The 27371-nt window shown below is 44.0% G+C and overlaps 1 protein-coding gene across 2 annotated transcripts in view; it reads right to left on the reverse strand.

Moving 5' to 3' along the window:
• Positions 1 to 26957, reverse strand: part of hsd17b4 (hydroxysteroid (17-beta) dehydrogenase 4) — a 235015-nt gene extending 208058 nt beyond the window's left edge. Inside the window, exons 1-3 of one of the 2 annotated variants that reach the window (XM_085986923.1) lie at positions 26845 to 26957; positions 20349 to 20402; positions 13096 to 13203 (exon numbers count right to left, since the gene is read on the reverse strand). In XM_085986923.1, coding sequence (XP_085843049.1) covers positions 13096 to 13203; positions 20349 to 20402; positions 26845 to 26917 — 235 coding nt within the window. In that variant the 5' untranslated portion in view covers positions 26918 to 26957. Of the gene's footprint in view, positions 1 to 13095; positions 13204 to 20348; positions 20433 to 26844 lie in introns of both variants that reach the window. The other variant, XM_085986934.1, reaches the window with a different exon arrangement.
• Between the last annotated feature and the right edge of the window lie 414 nt (positions 26958 to 27371).

The following is a 27371-nucleotide window of genomic DNA, read 5'->3' on the forward strand; positions in this document are numbered from 1 at the left end:
TGAAGATCTGTATTAAGTACTAGAACCTCATGCAATCCTGCTTCAGGTAAAGATTGGCAGCCCCATCACATCTTATCTGTATTGAAGATAGTGGACTATATTATGAAGACAAGCATTCTCGTCAAGAACTCGTCAGAAACTTAACTGGACCAGCCACATAAATAATCATCTTAGGCAGTCCCTCAGAACTGAGGATGACTTGCTTCCACACTAAAAATTAGTTTGCAGGTGACTGATGTCCAATCGAGACCTACAGTCTGTCACAGGTGGGGCAGATGGTGGTTGAAGGGACGGGTGGGTGGGGTGCTTGGGTTGACGTGCGCTCCTTGCGCTTGCTCCCGGCGAAGAGACTCAAAGTGTTCGACGCCTTCCCGGATGTTTCTCCTCCACTTTGTACAGTCTTGGGCCAGGGATTCCCAGGTGTCGGTGGGGATGTTGCATCCGAGGTATGGAAAGTGGTCCACGTAGTCCAAGGCCTCGTCACGGATTTTGATAATTGGGGAGCAGTACTGAATTAAGAAAGGAGGGAGACAGAAAGCAGGAAAATATAGACCAGTTAGCCTAACATCTGCTGTTGGGAAAATGCTGAAGTCCTTCATTAAGGAAGCAGTAGCAGGGCATTTGGAAAATCATAATGCAGTCAAGCAGAGTCAGCATGGTTTTATGAAAGGGAAATCATGTTTAACAAATTTGCTGGAGTTTTGAGGATGTAACGAGCAGGGTGAACAAAGGTGAGCCAGTGGATGTGGTGCATTTGGATTTCCAGAAGGCATTTGATAAGGTGCCAGATAAAAGGTTACTGCATAAGATAAGAGCTCACAGAGTTGGGGGTAATAGATTAGCATGGATAGAGAATTGGCTAACTAACAGAAAACAGAGAGTCGGGATAAATGGGTCATTTTCCAGTTGGCAAATGGTAACTAGTGGGGTGCCACAGGGATCGGTGCTGGGGCCTCAACTATTTACAATCTACATTAATGACTTGGATGAAGGGACAGAGTGCAATGTAGCCAAGTTTGCGGATGATACAAAGATGGGTGGGAAAGCAAGTTGTGCAGAGGACTCAAAGAACCTGCAAAGGGATATAGGCAGGCTAGGTGATTGAGCAAACATTTGGCAGATGGAGTATAATGTGGGAAATTGCGCAGTTTTCCATTTTGGCAGGAAAAACAAAAAGGCAAATTATTATTTAAATGGAGAGAGATTACAAAATGCTACAGTTCAGATGGACATGGGGGTCCTTGTGCATGAAACACAAGAAGTTAGCATGCAGGTACAGCAAGTAATCAAAAAGGCAAATGGAATGTTGGCCTTTATTTCAAGGGGGTTGGAGTATAAAAGCAGGGAAGTCCTGCTACAACTGTACAGGTTATTGGCGAGACCACACTTTGAGTACTGCGTACAGTTTTGGTCTCCTTATTTAAGGAAGGATATAGTTGCATTGGAGGCAGTTCAGAGACGATTCACTAGGTTAATTCCAGAGATGAGGGGGGTTGACTTATGCAGAAAGGTTGAGCAGGTTGGGCCTATACTCATTGAAATTTAGAAGAATGAGAGGTGATCTTATTGAAACATATAAGATACTGAGGGGGCTCGACAAGGTAGATGCAGAGAGGATGTTTCCACTCGTGGGGAAATCTAGAACTCGGAGGCATAGTTTCAGAATAAAGGGTCGCCCTTTTAGAACGGAGATGAGGAGGAATTTCTTCTCTGAGGGTCGTGAATCTGTGGAATTCTCTGCCGCAGAGAGCTGTGGAGGCTGGGTCATTAAATACATTTAAGCTGGAGATAGACAGATTTTTGCAAGATAAGGGAGTGGAGGGTTATGGGGAGCGGCCGGGAAGTGGCTTTGAGCTCAAGATCAGCCATGATCTTATTGAATGGCATAGCAGGCTCGAGGGGCCAAGAGGCCTATTCCTGCTCCTATTTATGTTCTTATGTACTGTGTGGCGGAGGGCAGGTTGGTAGAGGACCTTTGTCTTACGGATGTTTAGTGTAAGGCCTATGCTCTCCTATACTTCTGTGTAGATGTTGACAATTATTTGGAGTTCGGCTTCAGTGTGCGTAGACACAAGCGTCGTCTGCATACTGCAATTCGATGACAGAGGATGGGACGAACTTGGATCTGGACTGGAGGCGACGGAGGTTGAACAGTTTCCAGTTTGTTCTGTAGATTAACTTCACTCCAGCGCAGAGCTTACTGAGGGCGAGATGGAGCATTGCAGCCAGGATGATCGAGAAGAGCGTTGGTGCGATGACACAGCCTTGCTTGACCCTGGTCCATACGTGAAGTGGGTCTGTGGTGGATCCGTTGGTCAGGATCGTGTCTTGCAGCCGAATTTGAGGAAGACACTCCATAAACCCTCACGGCTAACGGCGTCGAAGGACTTTGTGAGGTCAAAGAAGGCCACATACAGCGGTTGGTGCTGTTCCCTGCATTTCTCTTGTAATTGACGCGCGGTGAAGATCATGTCAATTGTGCCCCTTAGTGGGCGGAATCCGCAATGTGACTCTGGAAGGAGCTCTTCAGCCACTGGGAGAAGGCGATTGAGGAGGATTCTTGCGATGACATTCCCTGTGAAAGACAGCAGGGAGACTCCTCTAATTACCACAATCGGACTTGTCACCTTTCTTGAAGATGGTCATGATTACGGCAAATCAGATCTCCTGGCATGCTCTCCTCCTTCCAAATAAGAGAAATTAGTTCATGTATTCGCGCTAATAGTGTTTCTCTGCCATGTTTTAGCACCTCGGCGGGGTTTCCATCTGCTCCCGAGGCCGCCTTGTTCTTCAGTTGTCTGATGGTCTTTTCAACCTCATGCCGGGCTGGGCTTGTGCTGAGGTGGTGGTGGGTAGCATGCTGCGGGGGTGGTGGGTAGCATGCTGCGGGATGGAGTTGAGGACACTCGCGTCAACGACAGAGTCTCGGTTAAGGAGATCTTCGAAGTGCTCCTTCCAGCGGGCACTGACTGCCTCTGTCCTTGATGAGTACCTCTCCGTTCTTGGCCCACAGTGGGGTAGGGCCTTGGGTGCTTGGGCCATAGGTGGTCTTGACTGCGCTAAAGAATCCACGCACATCGTGGTTGTCGGCTAGCTGCTGGATCTCCTGCGCTTTCTCCAACCAACATCTGTTCTTTAGGTCGCGAGTTTTTTGTTGGACCTCAGCCTTCAGGCGTCTGTAGAGCTGCTTTCTTGCTCTCGAGTTCTGTTGCTTTTTCCAGATCAGGAGTGCCTTGCACTTGCAGCTTAATAACTCCTGGATCTCCTGGTCGTTCTCGTCGAACCAGTCTTGGTGTTTCCTGGTCGAGTGACCGAGCGTCTCTTCACAGGTGCCGATTATGGAGGCCTTGAGTGCAGACAAGGCACTCTGGACACTCTGTCTCTGAATCACTGGGAGTCGTCAGGCACAAGGGAGTATGGCAAGGCTGGATGGCATTTATTTTAATGCAAAAGAGTCTTGCGAGTAAGGCAGATGAATTGAAGGTGTTGATGAACACATGGGAGTATGATATTGTTGCTATCAGAGACATGGTTGAGGGAGGGGCAGCTCAATATTCCGGGGTATAGGATCTTCAGGCAAGACAGAGGGGGTTGTAAAAGAGGGGGGTGGCGCAATATTAATCAAGGAGTCAATTACTGCTGTAAGGAGGGATGATATCTTAGCAGGTTCCTCTAATGAGGCCATATGGGTAGAACTTAAAAATAAAAAGGGGGCAAGCACTTTGCTGGGAGTGTACTATAGGCCCCCAAGCAGTCAGAGGGAGATAGAGGAACAGATATGGAGGCAAATCTCAGAAAAGTGTAGAAATAATAGGGTAATAATAGTAGGGGATTTCAACTTCCCCAATATTAACTGTGATAGTCAGAGTGTGAAAGGCTTAGAGGGTGCAGAATTCTTGAAGTGCATCCAGGAGAGCTTTTTGAGCCAACAGGTAGAAAGTCCTACAAGAGAGAGGGCGGTACTGGACCTAATTCTAGGGAATGTAGCCGGGCAAGTGGTAGAAGTGTCAGTAGGAGAGCATTTTGGTGACAGTGACCATAATTCGGTGAGATTTAAGGTAGTCATGGAAAAGAACAAAGATGGACTGGAAATAAAAGTTTTAAATTGGGGGAAGGACGATTTTAACATGATAAGGCAGGATCTGGCCAAAGTGGATTGGGATAAGCTACTTGTAGGAAAATCCACATCAGAGCAGTAGGAGTCTTTCAGAAAGGAAAGAGAAAGAGAGTACAACACCAACATGTACCCATAAAGGTCAAGGGTGGGACCAACAAGCCCAGGGAACCCTGGATGTCAAGGGATATACAATAGATTAGGAAAAAAAAGGGAGGCTTTTGGCAGATACAAAGGGCTAAAAAAAAGTGGAAGCCCTAGAGGAGTATAGAAAGTACAGGGGGGTACTTAAAAAATAAATTAGGAGAGCGAAGAGTGGGCATGAAAAAACACTGGCGGGCAAAAAAAAAAAAAAAATCACAAGGTGTTTTATAAGTATATTAAAGGCAAGAGGATAACCAGGGAAAGAGTAGGGCCCATTATTGACCAAAGTGGCAAACTGTGTGTAGAGCCGGAAGATGTGGGCGAGGTTCTAAATGAATATTTTGCATCTGTGTTCACTATGGAGAAGGACGATATAGGCATAGAAATCAGGCAGGTGGATTGTGATATACTTGAACAAATTAGTATTGAGGGGGAGGAAGTACTAGCGGTTTTAGCAGGCTTAAAAGTGGATAAATCCCCAGGCCCAGACGAGATGTATCACAGGCTGCTGTGTGAGGCAAGGGAGGAGATTGCAGGGGCTCCGACACAAATTTTCAGAACCTCTCTGGCCACAGGGGAGGTGCCAGAGGACTGGAGGACAGCTAACGTAGTACCATTATTCAAGAAGGGTAGTAGGGATAAAACAGGGAATTACAGGCCAGTGAGCCTAACCTCAGTGGTAGGGAAATTACTGGAAAAAATTCTGAGGGACAGAATTAATCTCCACTTGGAGGGGCAAGGATTAAGCAAGGATAGTCAGCATGGGTTTGTCAGGGGGAGATCATGTCTAACCAATTTGATTGAATTTTGAGAGGGGGTGACTAGGTGTGTGGATGAGGGTAGTGCAGTTGATGTAGTCTACATGGACTTCAGTAAGGCATTTGACAAAGTCCCACATGGGAGACTGGTCAAGAAGGTAAGAGCCCATGGGATCCAGGGCAATTTGGCACATTGGATCCAAAATTGGCTTAGTGGCAGGAGGCAGAGGGTGATGATCGAAGGCTGTTTTTGTGACTGGAAGCCTGTGTCCAGTGGTGTACCGCACGGATCGGTGCTGGGTCCTTTGTTGTTTGTAGTGTACATTAATGATTTAGATATGAATGTAGGAGGCATGATCAGTAAGTTCGCCGATGACACGAAAATTGGTGGGGTGGTAAATAGCGAGGAGGGAAGCCTATAGATGGGTTGGTTAGATGGGCAGAACAGTGGCAAATGGAATTTAACCCTGAAAAGTGAGAGGTGATGCATTTTGGGAGGACTAACAAGGCAAGGGAATACACAATGAATAGTAGGATCCTAGGAAGGACAAAGGATCAGAGGGACCTTGGTGTGCGTGTACATATCTACCTGTCCTGCTGCCTTCAGGGATCCAAGGTGGTTAAAAAGGCATATGGGATACTTATATTCTATGCCTCGGCTAATGAAAGCAAGAGCAAGGAGGTTATGATGGAGCTGTACAATACGCTAGTTAGGCCACAGCTGGAATAGTGTGTGCAGTTCTGGTCGCCACACTATAGGAGGGATGCGATTGCATTGGAGAGGGTGCAGAGGAGATTCACCTGGGCTGGAGCGCTTCAGCTATGAAGAGAGACTGGACAGGCTGGGGTTGTTTTAGAGCAGAGAAGGCTGAGGGGGGACCTGATTGAGGTGTACAAAATTATGAGGGGCAGAGATAGGGTAGATAGAAAGGAACTTTTCCCCTTAGTAGAGGGGTCAATAACCAGGGGGCATAGTTTCAAGGTAAGGGGCAGGAAGTTTAGAGGGGATTTGAGGAAAAACTTTTTCACTGCCTGAAAGGGTGGTAGAGGCAGGAACCCTCACAACATTCAAGAAGCATTTAGATGAGCACTTGAAACGCCATAGCATACAAGGCTACGGACCAAGTGCTGGAAAATGGGATTAGAATAGATAGGGCTTGATGGCTGGCGAGGACACGATGGGCTGAAGGGCCTCTTTCTGTGCTGTATAAATCTATGACTCGATGACTCTGTTTTCCCAAATATTATACACTATAATTTTCAAAGAGATCCAATTTGAAACATTAGACCTGTGCTGTCTAGGCCAGGTGTTCTCAATTGGGCGAAAAGATTTCAAGGGCTCTGCCACCGCCCTGCGGCTTCTGCCACCACCATCAATCTAGCCCCCGAATCGGCTCAGCTCTTACCGACTGATCGGCAGCCATCACAGTCAGCATCATGCCAGTTATGTGACCCAACTGACCTCTTGCCTCTCTCATGAGCCAGTGATTCATTTAAAAAGTGCAACATTAAAACTAAACTGCAACAATATTTTTAATACATTTTTCACTGTATGGATCCAATAACATTCCCCCCCCACAACATTCCTCCTCCTGCCACCCCTCATGCTTCTGGATGGCGCGAGCCGACCATTAGGTTTGAATTATCGGCGCGCGCGGGGGGTAGAAATTTCGATAGATAAGGGGCTCCGGGCACCGACAGACAGTGAGGACTCTGGTTGTGAATGTTCCGATGAATTCAGCACTGCTTCTTCTGCAGAACTTTTGTTGGTGTTGGTTCCATTTAGTACAACCTACTTAAGCAAAGCTAGATTTTCAGCAATAACATCAATGAAAACAAAGTGCAGAACATTGACCATGACATGCACGTGTGCTTGTTGGAGATACTTCCACGTCTTGACAAAATTGTTGCTTACCACCAGCAACAAGTTTCATGTTGAGTAAGTAAAACAAAAATAAATATGTTTAATTTTATAACTAATTTTTATACAGAAAAAATACTTGTGTTAGAGAGGTCTGTGGAATTTTAACAACACTGGAGAGTGGCCTCAGAAGCAAAAAGGTTGAGAACCCCTGCTCTTGGCTATCCTTTTTTGCAATGCCTAATGGTCCTAACAGACTGACTACGTGTAATCTATAATTTTGTATCCAAGTGTAAAATTACACAATTTTTAAAATACTGCAAAGATTTGCATACTTTTGTGTTACTGAAATTGTAAATATATGTTCAATTTTTTTTAGTTCCAAGACTAGATCGCGCACACACACACACAATCAATTATTTTTGTTTTCCTCTCATGGCAGCTGTCGATCATTCAGCCACTGCCATTTACACTTCATCTAGTCATCTTTTGTTTCTTAACTTGTCCCATTACCATCTCCTTTTGCCTTGCACCATCATCCCTTTTGACTCAATCTCTCATCACACACCTTCCCTTTTGTTCTTTTTTCCCCTCCCCGCTCCTACACTTGCTTAAAAACTTGTTACATCTCCAACTTTTTCCAGTTCTGACGAAGGGTCAACGTTAACTTTGTTTCTCTCTACAGATGCTGCCTGACCTGCTGAGTATTTCCAGCATTTTCTGGGTTTTTTTCAGATTTCCAGCATCCGCAGTATTTTGCTTTATATGTACAGCAAAAACTGTAAGCAACCAACTTTATTCGTTAAAATAGGTTTTAACTTTTAATCTGCCCATTCAGATAACGGAGTGACTCCTGCCAACGACCAGAAGCTGTGCAGAAACGTACTGCACATTAATCTGGAACCAGAAGGTTTTTTTTTCCCCCCCCACAGAGCATTTTTGAAGCAGCCCGCTCCCTCCTGGCATTTTTCCTCACAGCCCGTTCGCTCCCGGCATTTTTCCTCGCTCCAGTGATGAACCAGCAGCACGCATGCGCAATCCACTTCTGGTTCGTTGGCAGCAGTCACGTTCTAAAATAAAAACAAATGCCTGCTTCTTCCCATCATTGTAATGCCACTCTCTCTCAAGTCAACAGGGCAGATAGGTCCTGGTTCTAAAAGTTCATTAATTCAGAGAAGCAGGCAGTGAGGAGCAGAGCTTCACTAGCCCATAATTATTTTCTCCCTTCTCCAGAGTAGACAGCAGGGCCCAAAGTATTTTTTTGTTGCAGGAAGTGGGGCATGTTGAGCAAGCTAGGGCCAAAAGCAGCCGGTTGATAGTGCAGCAAAGAAACTGGTGATTTTCAGCTGTGGCCAGTATACAGTCAATAACTGGTGAGCCAGTTATTTCAGCTGCTTTTACTGACCATATTAATCTGGCCTCACCCAAAGAGGAAGAGTCACAGATTTATAAATAGTCCCCAATCAACAAGAATGGGAAGAAAAGGAAAAGGTGAGCAAGGGAGAGTAAAGGATTTGAGTAGATAGTTCAAAGGAGAAGAGGTGAGGGACATGGTCATTTTAATATTATTCCCTCACTCTTCCACCTCTTCACTCAAGTTGGCCCAGATGCACGAACCAAGATGTTGCTGTGGGGGTGGGGTTCGCCAAAATGCTGCTAATTGGGAATGGGGTGGTCCAATCTCCATTAAGCTGCTCAGTAAAGGGAGGCAACAAGTCTGATGTGCAGCAGGAGATGGCAGATTCACAATGCTGCTGAGTTGGGAAGGGAGAGAAGAGATCTCCAAAGTGTTCCTCGGTGGTGGGATGGGTTTAGCACCTAAACGGTGCCTGAAAAACATGCTATATAAAAAGGAAAATTGGGTGCCAATCCTTCCCACTAGTCTGCACCTGTATAATATTCCTCCTGAATGTCTTGTATGTATTTTCTGGTGGCTACAATTCAAGGGGGGACAGCAGAGTTAATTCACAAGCAAAATTAATTTCAGATGCCTCTGCACACAGATTTTCTGCAACAGCACTGGGTGGATGCACCATTTAGGACTATCCCATTCCCCTTTTGCAATATGGCTTACTTGGAGGCAGAGAAGGGGAAACAACCACAAGCCTCCTTGACAACTGCTAATTTAAGTCACGAACAACTGTTTCCTATCACAGATCAAAAATTCCTCCTTCCCCGGAACATAAAACTATCCCATCCCACCTGGAATAAAACAAATGGAGTGTGCTAGTTAGATCAGTACTCTCCTCTAATTCCCGCACCATCATTCTTCATGCCAATACATGTTTTCCCGGTTCTTCCACCTACTTAATGGCAGCACTGTGCCATCCTCTTACCAACTCCCTCCCAGGCAGATTGCATGGGTGCACTTCAGAACATAAGAACATAAGAAATAGGAGCAGGAGTAGGCCATTCAGCACTTCGAGCCTGCTCTGCCATTCAATGAGATCATGGCTGATCTTCTGACTCAACTCCATTCACCAGCCTTATCGCCATATCCCTTGATGTCCTTACTTGTCAGAGATCTATCGACTTCATTGAAACTTATAAAATTCTAACAGGACTAGATGCAGGAAGAATGTTCCCGATGGTCGGGGAGTCCAGAACCAGGGGTCACAGTCTAAGGATAAGGGGTAAGCCATTTAGGACAGAGGTGAGGAGGAATTTCTTCACCCAGAGAGTGGTGAACCTGTGGAATTCTCTACCACAGAAGGGAGTGGAGGCCAATTCATTAAATATATTCAAGAAGGAGTTAGATATATTTCTTAAGGCTAAAGGGATCAAGGGATATGGGGAGAAGGCAGGGACAGGGTACTGAATTTGGATGATCAGCCATGATCTCATTGAATGGCGGAGCAGGCTTGAGGGGCCGAATGGCCTATTTCTATCTTCTATGTTTCTATGTTTGAATATACCCAATGACCGAGCCTCCACAGCCCTCTGGGGTAAGAGAATTCCAAAGATTCACCTCCCTATTTGAAGAAATTTCTTCTCATCTCAGTCTTGAATGGCCGACCCTTTATCCTGAGGCTGTGGCCCCTGGTTCTAGACTCCCCAGCCAAGGGAAACATTCTCCCAGCATCCACCCTATCAAGCCCTGTAATAATTTTGTATGCTTCAATGAGATCCCCTCTCATTCTTCTGAATTCAATACAGGCCTAGTTTACTCAATCTCTTCTCACACAACAGTCCTGCCATCCCAGGAATCAATCTCGTGAACCTTCGTTGCACTCCCTCTATGGCAAGTATATCCTTCCTTAGGTAAGGAAACCAAAATTGTACACAGTACTCCAGGTGTGGTCTCACCAAGGCCCTATATAATTGGAAGTAAGACTTCTTTACTCCTGTCCTCAAATCCTCTTGTAATGAAGGCCAGCATACCATTTGCCTTCCTAATGGCTTGCTGCACCTGCACATTCAATTTCAGTGACTCATGTACAAGGACACCCAGGTCCCTTTGAGCATCTGCATTCCCCAATCTTTCACCATTTAGGAAATACTCTGCCTTTCTGTTTTTTCTACCAAAGTGGATAACTTCACATTTATCCACATTATATTCCATCTGCCATGTTCTCACCCACTCACTGAGCCTGTCGAGATCCCCTTGAAGCCTCTTCACATCCTTTTCGCAACTGACACTGCCACCTAACTTTGTGTCATCAACAAATTTGGAAATGTTACATTTAGTCCCCTCATCCAAATCATTGATATAGATTGTGACTAGCTGGGGCCCAAGCACCGATCCTTGCAGTACCCCACTAGTCACAGCCTGCCATCCTGAAAAAGACCTGTTTATCCCTACTCTGTTTTCTGTCTGTTAACCAATTCTCAATCCATACTAGTATATTACCCCCAATTCCATGTGCCCTAATTTTGTTCACCAACCTCTTGTGTGGGACCTTATCGAAGGCCTTCTGAAAATCCAAATACACCACATCTACCGGTTCCCCTTTGTCTACTCCACTAGTTACATCCTCATAGAATTCCAACAGGTTTGTTAAACAGGATTTCCCTTTCATAAACCCATGTTGACTCTGCCCAATCTTAGTATTAGTTTCTAAGTGCCCAGTTATTGTATCCTTTATAATAGATTCCAGCATTTTCCCAACTACTGATGTGAGGCTAACAGGTCTGTAGTTCCCCGTTTTCTCTCTCCCTCCTTTCTTAAATAGTGGGGTTACATTTGCTATCCTCCAATCTGCAGAAACCGTTCCAGAATCTATAGAATTTTGGAAGATGACAACCAATGCGTCCACTATCCCAATGGCCACCTCTTTCAAAACCCTAGGATGTAGGTCATCCGGTCCTTGGGATTTAGTGACTTTTAGTCCCATTAATTTTGCTAGTACTGTTTTTTTACTAATAATAATTTCTTTAAACTCCTCATTCTCGCCACACCCTTGATTTTCTCGTATTTCTGGGAGGTTTTTTGTGTCTTCCTCCGTGAAGACAGAAAAAGTATTTATTTAATTTCTCTTCCATTTCCTCATTCCCCATTGTAAATTCTCCTGTCTGACTGTAAAGGACCTACATATACCTTCACCAGTCTTTTCCTTTTCACATACCTAGAGAAGCTTTTACAATCCGTTTTTATATTTTTCACTAATTTGTGCTCATATTCTATTTTCCCTTTCTTTATCAATTTCTTGGTCCCCCTTTGCTGATTTCTAAAAAGATCCCAATCCTCAGGCTGACTGCTTTTTCTGGCAACTTTATAAGCTTCCTCCTTTGACTTAATACTAGCTTTAATTTCTTTTGTTAGCCATGGTTGGATCACTTTTCCTTTTGGGTTTTTATGCCCTAGAGGAATATATGTTGCAAATTATGCATTATTTCCTTGAATGTTAGCCACTGTCTGTCCACCTTCATATCTTTTAGTGTAGTCTCCAAACCATGACACAGCAGCATAAACTCATTCACAGTGGATAGAACCCTCAAATAAACTTGAAGGCCACCAACATGCAAATCGGTATCTTTCAGGTTTAATATAAAAGCTTGCCACTATTCATCAGCAGCTAACATGATAAAAATCCTGACCCATTACCTGTAACATTCTGGCTCTTCCACGGGCTTCCATTTTACCTGCCTATCAATGTTGCTGTAGTCTTTAAGGACCAGCCAGTAACCATACTCCCTGCTCCAACAGTGTGCTCTGACATGCATCCAATGCGCATCTACTCAATGGTAATTAGCCCTGACGGAAAGATCAGGTGCCATAGATGTCGACGAGCATTTCCAGTGCATCCACACTAATTGGTCATGGACTGCACCTGCCTAGGAAAATCTACCCTTACAACCTCGAAACCCAGTATCAAAGCATTGCTTTAGAAATTAATCTCATTACTGAGGAATCTTAATAGATCATCAGGGAATTCAAGATAGAAGCCAAGGAACAACAAAGGTAATGAGTAAAATATCCTGGCAGAATTTACAAACTGTAATAAAAAGTATTGGGCAAAACTCAAGTTATATATGGATACTTTCTTTACAAGCTAGTTTATGGCAAGCCAATAACCTACATTTAGCTAGTACAGTTCCCCCATCCATAAGCAATGATATAAGCTGTAATTTTTGTAACACTTGACAGAGATTGTGGGTAGAAAAAATTGAGGTTTTTTTTTTTATTTTTTAAATCGGAACACTCTTTTTAAAAAAAAAAGCAAAAACTGTCCTTCACGGTCTTATGCAAATAGACTACCATTTGAACTGCAGATGACTGCTTCACTATTCTGTACTCAGATTATTTGAATTTACTTATTGACTGCTAAATTTGTGATTTATTTTCTCACTGGGAGGGAGCTGCAACAAAGGATTTTTTTTTTTTAAATCACAGATTTAGAATAGAGAATAATTACCATAAAATTGCAACTGCGACAGTGCAGCCCACAATAACTTATTGTTTCAAAGAGCATGAGATTATCTTTCAGTCAAAGTTTCAAGTCTAGTTTCATATTTGATTATATGTGATTACTGCAGAGCATTTACAAGCTCTTCAATTTGTTGTATGGTGATAAAACAATTATTTGAGACAAAAAATGCTCAATCAACAAACGATAACTGTTGTTGAGGACTTGTAAACTATAATGACCTTCTAGTTTCTAAAAGAATAATAAAAAAAGGAAAACAGCCAAGTCAAGAAATATAACAGATAATATGATGCATTCCGAAGATGAAAGGAGCAGAGGAAATCAAGCCGAATATAAAGTTAAGTACAATACCATAGTTAGGCACAGCTTTTCCTCCTTTTGCCCTTATCTCTTCCACCACTCTATCTGCAGTAGATGAGCTTTTGCCTTCTCCTTTCATGTCACCTCCAAGATCATTTACTGTAGCAAGAAATTAGAGATGTAATGTTATAGTCAAACAGTAATATTTTACTTTCTGTAACAATGTGACATTCTGGGATAGGGACATAGAAACAGGAGCAGGCGATTCAGCCTCTCGACCCTGTTCCGCAATTCAATTAGATCATGGCTGAGTGCGAGTCATCAAAGAGTGCTGTGAGTTTGGGTAAGTGCGAGAGTTCTTTAATTGTTATTTCTCTTTAAATCATTCTTGATAAGATTACTTAAGCAGTTTAAGTAAAGGGGCAAAGTTAAATATTTGGGATTCTGTTGGTTTAAGAAGAGTAAAACAAGGTTACACTGCAGTAGGAGTAAATTGGCACAGCAGGCAGTGGAAACCAGTTTTCTAACCAATCAGCAGGGGTGACTCATTTGGCTGTAAACAAACAAACAGTATAAAAAGACCAGGCTAGTGCGAGCAAGCACTGAGTACGAGTCAGCAGAGAGTGCTGCGAGTTAGCGCAAGTGGGGTGTTAGGTGCTCTTTTCAAACTTTAACTCTGTGGGTTGTAGTTAATAAGGCCTTTCTGGTGCAGAGTGACTGTTGGTAAACCATTTAACTGGTGTAACGAGAGGGATTGATTTAATTTAAATCCAATTAATTAAAGGGGATACTAGCATCTAAAATGGGGCAGAGGGTGTCCATAACTAACAATAAAAATTTTAATTAATTACATAGAATGGAGCAGGTGATGTGTTACTGTTGCGAGATGTGGGAGCCGCTGAACCCCATTGAGGCTCACGGTGATTACGTCTGTGACAAGTGTCTGCTACTACAGGAACTCCAGCTCCGTGTTGATGAGCTGGAGTCTGAGCTTCAGACACTGCGACACATCAGGGAGGGGGAGAAGTACCTGGACTCTGTGTATCAGGAGGTGGTCACACCTATGAAGTTAATTAATTCAGATGTAGCCCATGGTCAGGGACAGGACGGTGGGACTACGAGTGAGGCAGGTACGGGGATCCAGGAGGTAGAGCTGGAGAAGCCGCAGCCCTTGCTCTTGTCCAACAGGTTCGAGGTTCTTACTCCCTGTGGAGACAGGAGCAGGGACTGCAGGGAGGATGAGCAACCTGGCCACAGCACCATGGAACAGGGGGCTATTCAAGAGGGGGGAGTAAATAGAAATGTTATAGTGGTAGGGGATAGTATTATTAGGAGGATAGATAGAGTTCTCTGCAGCCGAGAGCGAGAGTCCCGAAGGCTGTGTTGCCTACCTGGTGCCAGGGTTAAGGACATCTCCTCTGGGCTGGAAAGAAACTTGCAGTGGGAGGGGGTGGATCCAGTTGTCGTGGTCCATGTTGGTACAAACGACGTAGATAGGACTAGGAAGCCGGTTCTGTTAAAGGAGTATGAGCAGCTAGGGGTCAAATTAAAAAACAGAACCTCAAGGGTAATAATCTCTGGATTATTACCTGAGCCACGAGCGAATTTGGCTAGGACAAATAAAATTAGAGAGTTAAATGCGTGGCTCAAAGACTGGTGTGGGAGAAATGGGTTTTGCTTCCTGGGACACTGGCACCAGTACTGGGGCAGGAGGGAGCTGTTCCGTTGGGACGGGCTTCTCTTGGCCAGTGCTGGGACTAGAGTCCTGGCAGATCATATAACTAGGGCTGTAGAGAGGGCTTTAAACTAACTAGTGGGGGGGGGAGGTTCCTAGAGAGCAAATATTAAAAATGACAACAGAGAAGGTCATAGACTTAGGTAGCAGTGGGGAAATTAAAAACCAGAGCGTGTCAGGAAGGGGCAGAAGGTATGGAGTAAAAGGTAAAGTAATAAAAAGGGCAAAAGCAGGAACTAAGTGTCACAAAACATATTTGAAAGTTCTCTATCTGAATGCACGTAGCATTCGTAACAAAATAGACGAGTTAATGGCACAAATAACTACATATGGGTATGATCTTGTGGCCATTACAGAAACATGGCTGCAGGGTGACAATGCCTGGGAATTAAACATACCAGGTTATTTAACGATCAGGAAGGACAGGCAGGAAGGAAGGGGCGGTGGGGTGGCTATGTTAATAAAGGAAGGAATCACTAATACAGAGAAATGATATTGGGTCAAAAGATCAGGATAATGAAACAGTTTGGGTGGAGGTAAGGAATAATAAGGGGAAAAAACACTAGTGCGCGTAGTCTATAGGCCTCCGAACAGTTGCAACTCTGTTGGACGGAGTATCAATCAGGAAATAGTTGAGGCTTGTAATAAGGGAACATCTATAATTATGGGGGATTTTAACTATCATATTAATTGGACAAATCAAATTGGACAGGGCTGCCTTGAGGATGAGTTCATTGAGTGTATTAGGGATGGGTTTCTTGAGCAGTATGTAACTGAACCGACCAGGGTGCAAGCAACCTTAGATCTGGTCCTGTGTAACGAGACAGGATTAATTAAAAATGTCCTAGTAAAGGATCCCCTTGGAATGAGTGACCATAACATGGTTGAATTCCATATTCAATTAGAGGGGGAGAAGATTGGATCTCAAACAAGCGTGCTAAGCTTGAATAAAGGAGACTATGAAGGTATGAGAGCGGAATTGAGTAGAGTGGATTTGGAAAATAGATTAAAGGGTAAGACGATACATGATCAGTGGTGTACATTTAAGGAGTTATTTTACAACTTCCAAAAAAATATATATTCCACTGAGAAGAAAAGGGTGTAAAAGAAAAGACAGCCATCCGTGGCTAAGTAAAGAAATTAAGGATAGTATTGGACTAAAAACAAGGGCATATAAGGTAGCCAAATCTAGTGGGAGGATAGAGGATTGGGAAAACTTTAAAAGACAGCAAAAAATAACAAAAAGATTGATTAAGGGAAGATAGATTATGAAAGTAAATTAGCAAAAAATATAAAAACAGATAGTAAGAGTTTTTATAGCTTTATAAAAAGAAAAAGGGTGGCTAAAGTAAATGTTGGTCCCTTAGAGGATGAGACCAGGAAATTAAATGGTGGGAAATATGGAGATGGCAAAAACACTGAATGAATATTTTGTATCAGTCTTTACAGTAGAAGACACTAAGAATATCCCAACACTGGACAAACAGGGGGCTATGGAGGGGGGGGGGGGGGGGGGGGGGGGGAGGAGCTAAACACGATCAAAATCACTAAGGAAGTGGTACTCGGTAAAATAATGGGACTCAAGGCGGATAAATCACCTGGACCTGATGGCTTACATCCTAGGGTCTTGAGGGAAGTGGCGGTAGGGATTGTGGATGCATTGGTAATAATTTTCCAAAACTCCCTGGACTCAGCAAAGGTCCTGGCAGACTGGAAAACTGCTAATGTAACACCCTTATTTAAAAAGGGCAGTAGACAGAAGGCTGGAAACTATAGACCGGTAAGCCTAACATCTGTGGTAGGTAAAATTTTGGAGTCCATTATTAAGGAGACAGTAACAGGACATTTGGATAATCATAATTTAATAGGACAAAGTCAGCATGGTTTTATGAAGGGGAAGTCATGTTTGACAAATTTGCTGGAGTTCTTTGAGGAAGTAACATATAGGGTGGATAAAGGGGAACCAGTGGACGTAGTGTATTTAGACTTCCAAAAGGCATTTGACAAGGTGCCACACAAAAGATTATTGCTTAAGATAAAAAATCATGGGATTGGGGGTAATATTCTGGCATGGATAGAGGATTGGCTATCTAACAGAAGGCAGAGAGTTGGGATAAATGGTTCATTCTCAGACTGGCAGTCAGTAACTAGTGGTGTTCCGCATGGGTCAGTGCTGGGTCCCCAACTCTTTACAATCTATATTAACGATTTGGAGGAGGGGACCGAGTGTAACATATCAAAGTTTGCAGATGATACTAAGATGGGAGGGAAAGTAGTGAGTGAGGAGGACATAAAAAACCTGCAAGGGGACATAGACAGGCTAAGTAAGTGGGCAGAGATTTGGCAGATGGAATACAATACTGGAAAGTGTGAGGTTATGCACTTTGGCAGGAAAAATAGTAGAGCAAGTTATTATCTTAATGGCAAGAAACTGGAAAGTACTGAAGTACAAAGGGATCTGGGGGTCCTGGTGCACGAAACTCAAAAGGTTAGTATGCAGGTGCAGCAAGTGATTAAGAAGGCCAATGGAATGTTGGCTTTCATTGCTAGGGGGATAGAATATAAAAATAGGGAGGTATTGCTTCAGTTGTACAAGGTATTGGTGAGACCGCACCTGGAATACTGCATACAGTTTTGGTGTCCATACTTAAGAAAAGACATACTTGCTCTCGAGTCAGTACAAAGAAGGTTCACTCGGTTAATCCCGGGGATGAGGGGATGGCCATATGAGGAGAGGTTGAGTAGATTGGGACTCTACTCATTGGAGTTCAGAAGAATGAGAGGCGATCTTATTGAAACATATAAGATTGCGAAGGGGTTGGATCGGGTGGATGCGGGGAGGATGTTCCCGATGATGGGTGAAACTAGAACTAGGGGGCATAGTCTTAGAATAAGGGGCTGCTCTTTCAAAACTGAGAGGAGGAGGAACTACTTCACTCAGGAGGGTGGTAGGTCCATGGAATATGCTGCCCCAAAAAGCTGTAGAAGCTACATCATTACATAAATTTAAAACAGAAATAGACAGTTTCCTAGAAGTAAAGGGAATTAAGGGTTACGGGGAGCGGGCAGGAATTTGGACACGAGTCTAGGTTCGGATCGGTCATGGCCCTGTGGGTAGCGGAGCGGGCCCAGGTAGCCTGATCCTGCTCCTATTTCGTGTGTCTAATTCTGTTAGATTCAGGAGATGGTTCTGTGATAGTAGATTGGCGGTTAGGATCAGATCAGCCATGATCTTACTGAATGGCGGAGCAGGCTCGAGGGGCCGATTGGCCTGCTCCTGCTCCTATTTCTTATGTTATGTACCTCAACTCAATTTACCCACATTTGTTCCATATCCCATGATGATACCCTCAACCAACAAAAATCTATCCCTCTTGGCATTGAAAATTTCAATTGACCTCGCACCCACAGCCTTTTGCAGGATTGAATTCCAGATTTCCACTACCCTATGTATGAATAAAATGCTTCCTGATTCCACTCCTAAATGGCCATTTAAGATTATGCCCCCTTGTACTGGATTGCCCCTCCAAAAGGTAATAGTTTCTCTGTATAGAGTTATACAGCACAGAAGGAGGCCCTTCGGCCCATCGTGTCCGCGCCGGCCATCAAACCCCATCTATTCTAATCCCATTTTCCAGCACTTGATCCGTAGCCTTGTATGCAATGGCATTTCAACTGCTCAGCCAAATGCTTCTTGAATGTTGTGAGAGTTCCTGTCTCTACCACCCTTTCAGGCAGTGAGTTCCAGATTCCAACCACCCTCTGGGTGAAAAAGTTTTTCCTCAAATCCCCTATAAACCTCCTGCCCCTTACCTTGAAACTATGCCCCCTGGTTATTGACCCCTCTACTTAGGGGAAAAGTTCCTTTCTATCTACCCTATCTATGCCCCTCACAATTTTGTACACCTCAAGCAGGTCCCCCCTCAGCCTTCTCTGCTGTAAGGAAAACAACCCCAGCCTGTCCAGTCTCTCTTCATAGGTGAAGCGCTCCAGCCCAGATAACATCCTGGTGAATCTCCTCTACACCCTCTCCAATGCAATCACATCCTTCCTATAGTATGGCGACCAGAACTGCACACAGTATTCCAGCTGTGGCCTAAGTAGCATTTTGTGCAGCTCCATCATAACCTCCCTGCTCTTATATTCTATGCCTCGGCTAATGAAGGCAAGTATCCCATATGCCTTTTTAACCACCTTATCTACCTGTCCTGCTGCCTTTAGGGATCTATGTACATGCACACCAAGGTCCCTCTGATCCTCTGTCCTTCCTGGGGTCCTACTATTCATTGTGTATTCCCTTGCATTGTTAGTCCTCCCAAAATGCATCACCTCACACTTTTCAGGGTTAAATTCCATTTGCCACTGTTCTGCCCATCTAACCAACCCATCTATATCGTCCTGTAGCCAGAGGCTTCCCTCCTCACTATTTACCACTCCACCAATTTTCGTGTATCTACTCTATCGAATCCCTTTACCATTTAAAGCACCTTGATTTGATCACCCTCAACCTTCTAAACTCAGGGGAATTCCTAGCTACTTTATGCAACCTGTTCTTATAATTTTACCCTTTAAGCTGATATCATTGTGATGAATCAGCACTGTACCCCCTCCTAGGTCACTTTATCCTTCCTGGGGATATGTCCAAAACCGAATGCAGTCTGACCCAGGCTCTGAACAACGATGCATCACTTCCTCACTTTTGAATTCCAAACCCCCTTGAGATAAAGGATAATATAATATCTGATTAAAGCATTTTTTATTAAATAATAGGACCTCAAAATGGTTAAAAGCTGGAAATTGTAGTGCAAAACATGACATATTTGGAAACATACCAGCTATGACTGTGTAAGACCCTTCTGTTAGATAGTCAATATTGCAAGAAAGCATTTTTGAAAGAATACCATGTCTGTTACTTGTAATAAAAAAAGTTATGTTTAACACATTACCTGCTATAAAGTAATATTAAAGCTGCTCCCTACTTTATACTTTGGTGTCAAAATTATGAATGGAAGAAAATACAGCCCTTAGTAGACAGCCCAAAAATCAATGCAAAGTAATCAACTAATTCACCAGTGTTCTACTTGCCTACAAACAGTACAGCTAAACAGAAATCTGAACTATACTGCCTTGACTTAAGGCAGCGAGACCAAGAGGTCCCGGGTTCAATTCTTGGCCTGTGCCGAGGTAAAAGATCTCAACCAAGCTAGCAGTTTGGGTCCTACAATTGGCTTCAGTGCCCCTGGACCACAGGGGAGAAAAATCAGCCACGGTTCCCTATTCCGATCACTATCCAGTGATTGCTGAAAAGTGTATGTGTGTGGACGTGGGAGTGACAGCAGGATCGGGTTTAGTTTTGATACACTCCATGGTCAAATAGTCAATCAACACTCACCGTCGAGGATTAGACATGAAGAATGGTCGCTCAGGTGAGATACCAGTGGCTGCTAGTGCCCATGGAAATAGTCTAGCAAGTCAGCTTTCAAAAGACATGGGGTAAAAATACAAAAACTATACTTAAGAAAATATACACTGTGGCTCCACAGAGAATGGACATTCAAACAGCACTTACCAACCACAGAAGCTCCTCTTTCTGCAAATGTCAAGGCATACGCTCTTCCCAGACCTTTTTAAAAAAAAATGTACTTTGAAAAACCTAGTTGCAAAAAAAAACATCTTTATAATTCAAAAATATACATTTCTTTTCCTTCTTTGTACACTTCTGTAAAATTTAACAAATATGATGCAGTACAAACAACATAATGTCATATGAATTTATTTGGACACAGTATTTTTCCAAGGTTTGGCTATAAGGTTGTATTTTAATAAGTGCATTATATATATATTTTTAAATACAATAGTGGCTGGATAATGAATAATTGCATAAGCACAATGCTGTTTTAATGAGGCAGTACAAAAGATGATTATTGCAGGTGCTGTCCTTCAGATGAAATATTAAACCAAAGTGTGCCTGTTCCAGTAGTTCAGGTAACTGTTAAAGATCTCTCGATACTATTCAAAAATGAGCAGGATGTTACCCTGGTTAACATCCCTGTCTCAAGCAACAATACGCAACTTGTAATTCACCTCATTGCTGGTTTGAAATCTAGCTGTGCCTTCAATTCACTAATATCAAAGTCACAGATCATGCGTGATGCACACAAAATCTTACTATGGGACAGTTTGCATGAACGGGTCGATAAAAATACACTAGTTTGGGAAGCACTGTACATATGGTGTAAGAGGGAGGGTTTTAAATTTTTGAGGCATTGGAACCAGTTTTGTGGTAGGTGTGACCTATACAAAAGGGACGGTCTACACCTGTGCAGAGATGGAACTGATGTTCTCGGGGTAATTTTTGATAAAGCAGTTCGGGAGCATTTAAACTAGTATGGCAGGGGGCTAGAAACCTATGTAGTGAAATAGAGGAAAGTGAAAGGCAGACAGAAATAAATGGTAAAAGGGTGAGGAACAAAAAACAAAGGGCCAAACTAATTCATAAAAAATGTGAGCATAAAAAAAGCCTGAGGGTTTTATACCTTAATGCGAGAAGCATCAGGAACAAGGTAGATGAATTAGCTGTGGAAATAGAGGTTAATAATTATGATCTAATTGGGATTACGGAAACATGGTTGCAGGGTGAGCAGGGCTGGGAGCTTAACATACAGGGGTATTCAGTATTTAGGAAGGATCGACAAAAAAGAAAGGGAGGAGGGGTAGCATTGCTAGTAAAAGAGGGGATAAATGCAATTGAAAAGAAGGATATTAACTCAGTTAATACAGAATCTATATGGGTGGAGCTAAGAAATAGCGAGGGGCGAAAAACATTAATAGGAGTGGTATATAGGCCTCCAAATAGTAAAATAGAGGTTAGGGAGGGCATCACGAGGGAAATTAGAGAAGCGTGCAATAAGAGCACAGCTGTCATCATAGGTGACTTTAACTTACATATAGATTGGACTAGCCTAATCAGTAAAAATAATGAGGAGGAGGAATTCCTTGAGTGTTTAAGGGATGGTTATCTGGATCAATATGTCGAGGAACCAACTCGGGAACAGGCTATATTGGACTGGGTACTGTGCAATGAGAAGGGACTAATCAGTAATCTTGTTGTACGGGGACCCTTGGGTCAGAGCGATCATAACATGATCGATTTCTCACTCGAAATGGAGAGCGAAGAAATTGACTCAGAGACTAAGGTCCTGAATTTAAACAAGGGGAATTATGATGCCATGAGACGGGAACTGAGTAGGTCTGATTGGACAACGTTCCTGGGAGGACTGGAGGTAGATAAACAATGGCAAACATTTAAAGATAGAATGACAAAATTGCAAAAATTGTTTATACCAATCTGGCATAAAAGGAAATCTAAAAAGGTGACTCAACCGTGGATAACAGGGGAAATTAGAGACAGCATAAAATCCAAAGATAGGGCGTATAAAATAGCCAAAAAAAGCGCCAGAGCGGAAGATTGGGAACAGTTTAAGATAGAGCAAAGGAGGGCAAAGGGCATGATCAAGAGGGGCAAAATAGCTTACGAAAACAAGCTGGCGGAAAATATAAAAACTAACTCCAAAAGCTTTTATAAATATATCAAAAGGAAAAGACTGGTGAAAACCAAAGTTGGTCCATTGCAGTCAGATACGGGGGAATATATAATGGGAAATAAGGAAATGGCAGATCAACTAAATGCATACTTTGGGTCAGTCTTTACGAAGGAAGACACAAAAAACCTCCCTGGGATATCGGGAAAAATAGGGACATTGGCAAAGGAGGAACTGACGCAAATCAATATCTCTAAGGATATGGTGTTAAGGAAGCTAAAGGGATTGAAGGTGGACAAATCCCCAGGGCCTGATAACATGCATCCTAGGGTACTGAAGGAGGTGGCCCTAGAGATAGCGGATGCACTAAGGATGATTTTTCAGAATTCATTAGACTCGGGAACAGTGCCGATGGATTGGAGGGTAGCTAACGTTACCCCACTATTCAAAAAGGGGGGTAGGGAAAAAGCAGGTAATTACAGACCTGTAAGCCTTACATCAGTTGTGGGCAAAATGCTGGAGTCCATCATTAAGGATGAAATAGCGGAGCACTTAGCAAATGGGGACAGGATAGGACAGAGTCAACATGGATTTACAAAGGGTAAATCGTGCTTGACTAATCTATTGGAATTTTTTGAGGGAGTAACTGGTAGAATAGATGGGGGAGAGCCAGTAGATGTGGTGTACCTGGACTTCCAAAAGGCCTTCGATAAGGTCCCACATAAAAGATTAGCATGGAAAATTGAGGCTCATGGGATAAAGGGGAAAGTTTTGGCGTGGATAGGGAACTGGCTGTCAGATAGAAAACAGAGAGTTGGAATAAACGGCTCATTTTCTGAATGGCAGGCAGTAACAAGTGGGGTACCACAGGGATCTGTCCTGGGCCCCCAGCTGTTCACAATTTACATTAATGACCTGGATCAGGGAGTCGGATGCAGCATTTCCAAATTTGCAGACGACACTAAACTAGGAGGGGGGGTGGGCTCAGAGGAAGAGACCAGGAAGCTCCAGAGCGATTTGGACAGACTGGGCGATTGGGCGGATAAATGGCAGATGCACTATAATGTGGACAAGTGCGAAGTTATCCACCTTGGGTGCAGGAACGGGAGGGCAAATTATTATTTAAATGGCAATAGATTGGGAGAGGGGGAAGTACAGAGAGACCTGGGTGTTCTTGTACACCAGTCACTGAAGGCGAGCATGCAGGTGCAACAGGCGGTCAAGAAGGCAAACGGTATGCTGGCCTTCATAGCAAAAGGGTTAGAATACAGGAACAGGGATACCTTGCTGCAGCTGTACAGGGCACTGGTGAGACCACACCTCGAGTACTGTGTACAGTTTTGGTCGCCTCATCTGAGGAAGGATGTTCTTGCCATGGAGGGGGTGCAGCGGCGATTCACCAGGCTGATACCAGGAATGGCGGGAATGACCTATGAGGAGAGACTATGTAGTTTAGGGATGTACACACTGGAGTTTAGAAGATTGAGAGGGGACCTCATAGAAGTGTATAAAATTCTGACAGGTCTAGACAGACTGGATGCAGAAGGAATGTTTCCCTTGGCGGGTGAGAACAGAACTAGAGGACATAATTTAAGGATAAGGGCTAAACCATTTAGGACAGAGATGAGGGGGAATTTCTTCACTCAGAGAGTGGTGAACCTGTGGAACTCATTGCCACAGAGGGCAGTGTACGCCAGCTCATTAAATATATTTAAGAGGGAATTAGATATATTTCTACGGGCAAAAGGGGTTAAGGGTTACGGAGAGAAGGCGGGGACGGGATACTGAATTAAAGGATCAGCCATGATCTCATCGAATGGCGGAGCAGGCACGAAGGGCCGAATGGCCTACTCCTGCTCCTATCTTCTATGTATCTATGTATATCCACTGTGAGTAAATCTAATAAACTGCCTTACATTTAGGAAATTCGCAAGTTAAGAAAGTATTAACAGGGAATTTGTTGAAAGCAGGTAACAGAATTTCCCTAATGGCTCAACTGGTTAAACTAAGAGAGACCAGAAAGGACCCAGATTCAATCTGTACGAGTGCTGACATCAGCCAGGACAACAGTAGGATTGTACAACTGCAGGGGGGGCGGGGAGAAAAAGAGGCCAGCATTCCTACTGCTGACTGCTATTATGTGGTCTGCTGTAAGTGCATGTGTGCATGTTAGGCAAGGATGCAATCAGATTTCTCTTCTTAAGCAGTCTCTCGGAACCGAGGGTGACTTGCTTCCACACTAAAAATGAGTTCTCAGGTGACTGATGAGTCCAATGTGGGATCTACTGTCTCTGTCACAGGTGGGGCAGACGGTGCTTGGGTTGGCATGTGCTCCTTCCGCTGTTTGCGCTTGGCTTCTGTTTGCTCCCTGCGAAGAGACTCTAGGTGTTCAGCGCCTTCCCAGATGCTTCTCCTCCACTTTGTGCGGTCTTGAGCCAGGAATTCCCAGATGTCAGTGGGGGTTTGCACTTTTTCAAGGAGGCTTTGAAGCGTTGCCTCTGCCCACCTGGGGCTCTCTTGCCATGTCGGAGCTCCGAGTAAAGCGCTTGCTTTGAGAGTCTCGTATCGGGCATGCGGATAATGTGGCCCATCCATCGGAGCTGATTGAAGCTTTGACCACGCTCAATGCTGGGGATGTTGGCCTGAGCGAGAACACTGACGTTGGTGTGGAGGAGCAGAGAGATGTACAGAAATCACTGAAAACTAGTGGACAGGTACAAAAAATAATGTCCAAGACTATTGGAATATTAGCCTTTATCTCAGGGGGCTGGAATACAGAAAGGGTGGAATTTATGCTAGAGTTGAATAAAGTTCTGTTTCACTCTAGAGTACTGCATTCAGTTCCGGGCACCGCACCTCGGGAAGGATATATTGGCCTTGGAGGGGGTGAAGCACAGATTCACTAGAATAATACTGGGGCTAAATTATAAGGACAAATTGCATTGATTCAGCTTCTACACAAGTATAGAAGATTAAGGGGCGATCCAATTGAGGTGTTTAAGATGACTAAAGGATTGGATGGGGGAAGAGAGAGAGAAGTTATTTTCTCTGGTGAGAGAGTCCAAAACAAGGGGGCATAAAATTAGAGCTAGGCCATTCAGGGGTGAGATCAGGAATCACTTCTTCAAACAAAGGGCAATGCAAACCTGGAACTCTCTCCCCAAACACCTGTTGATGCTAGGTCAATTGAAAATTTAAAAACAGAAATCGATAGATTTTTATTAGGTAAGGGTTTTAAAGGGATATGGAACCAAAGCAGGTAAGTGAAATTAAGATACAGGTCAGCCATGATCTAATTGAATGGCAGAACAGGCTTGAGGGGCTGAATGGCCTACTCCTGTTCCTATGTTTACTTAAAAAACCCTACATGTTATATGAAACACTACTGGCTGGAGTATGTTTCAAAAACAAAGTCCACTCCTCTTAATTCAAAAGGTGCTTAATTCAAAATTCAGTGCAAAAAAGACTGAACTGTCAGGAGAGGGCTAACAAGGCAAGGGAATACACAATAAATGGTAGGATACTGAAAAATGTAGTGGAACAGAGAGACTTTGAAGTGCATGTTTACAGATCCCTGAAGGTAGCAGGACAGGCAGCATACATATTAGCCGAGTCATAGAATACAAGAGCAGAAAGGTTACGCTAGAACTGTATAAAACACTAGTTAGGCCACAGCTAGAGGGGAGTTTTTCACCGGGGAGGCGGTGGGGCTGCTGGTGAGTGGTCTGGCTCTCACTGCCTGAATGGATGGTAGAAGCAGAAACCCTCATCACATTTAAAAAGTACTTGGATATGCACATTAAGTACCATAACCAGCAAGGCTACAGACCAAGAGCTGGAAAATGAGATTAGGCTGGATAGTTCTTTTTCAACCAGCAGGCCGAATGGCTTCCTTCTGTGCCATAGATTTCTGTTTGTAACAATTTATCTGTGTTCTCAAAGTTGCGGAGTCTCTTAATATCCTTCCCCCTGCCTCTGTGTACTTTGAGCACAATCACGTCATCACTTACTGTTTTATGCATCAAATTGACTAAACTATGTATACGTTTATTGTGCAATGTTTATTCAAAGTAAATGCTAAAGTCCACCTTTCAATTTTGGCTCAGGTGACATTGATAATAAGCCGGAGGGCAGATTATAAACCCATTTAAACGCATGCAGTTGTGTTTATGTTTTGGAATAACAGCAGCACACGCAAAAAAACACATTTTAAACTAGAACGAGTGACAATAAACGGCAGACGTCAAATAGATTGCGGCAATATCTCTGCACAATTAAAAATAATATTTCTGCAATGTCATCCTCCAAAACGGTGTAGAAAAAAAGTGCTAAGTAAAACTAAATGGAGTAATTGTGACAAGTTTGCAAATCCTGTGCTTGCGACACCACTCGTTGCAACACCCGACCTTTAACCATGGCCCAGTTACTCCGGGGCTCTTTAATTCAACCCGCGCGCGATTCCCAAACACAGAACTGCTCGTCAACGAACGCTGACAGAGGGAAAACGCAGCGACAGTCACCAACCTCCTCCAGCCCCCGTCACCAGGACCACTTTCCCGTCGAAGCGCAAAGGAGCAGCAGCCAGCATCCCGGACATTTCTCCGCCGATATCGGATAGATGGTACTGCGCACGTGCGAGCCTGCCGCGCACTGTGCCCTGGGTAATGTAGTCACCACACTGGAGCCGTACCGAGCAACAACGCCGCGTGGCGCTCATCCCAGGCCAGCTCGGGTTGCCATTGCCAACCCTCCAGTGTTATCCTGCAGTCTCCCGCAATTAACGATTCATCTCCAGCACTCTGCTTTGACATTAATTGGTCCAGGCAGCGGGCGGTCGAGGGGGTCGTCCGGCCGGATTGCCTCCCTCTCTTCCGCGGCCACGTTCGCGGCCGGGTGGCCCTGGAGATGGAGCACGCGGTGTCCGCCGGCGAGCTCGAGCTCTTTCGTGACCGGTGGGCGCCGCGGGGACTGGAGTGCGTAGTTGGTTTAAACCACCAGATTTTAATTTAAGGGGTTAAGTTTTGTTTCGGGGTTTATTGGATTGGGTGTAT

This window comes from Somniosus microcephalus, chromosome 1 (assembly GCF_052327205.1).
Source record: "Somniosus microcephalus isolate GS21.2 chromosome 1, FLI_Smic_1.0, whole genome shotgun sequence".
In the NCBI taxonomy this organism is placed as follows: Eukaryota; Metazoa; Chordata; class Chondrichthyes; order Squaliformes; family Somniosidae; genus Somniosus; species Somniosus microcephalus.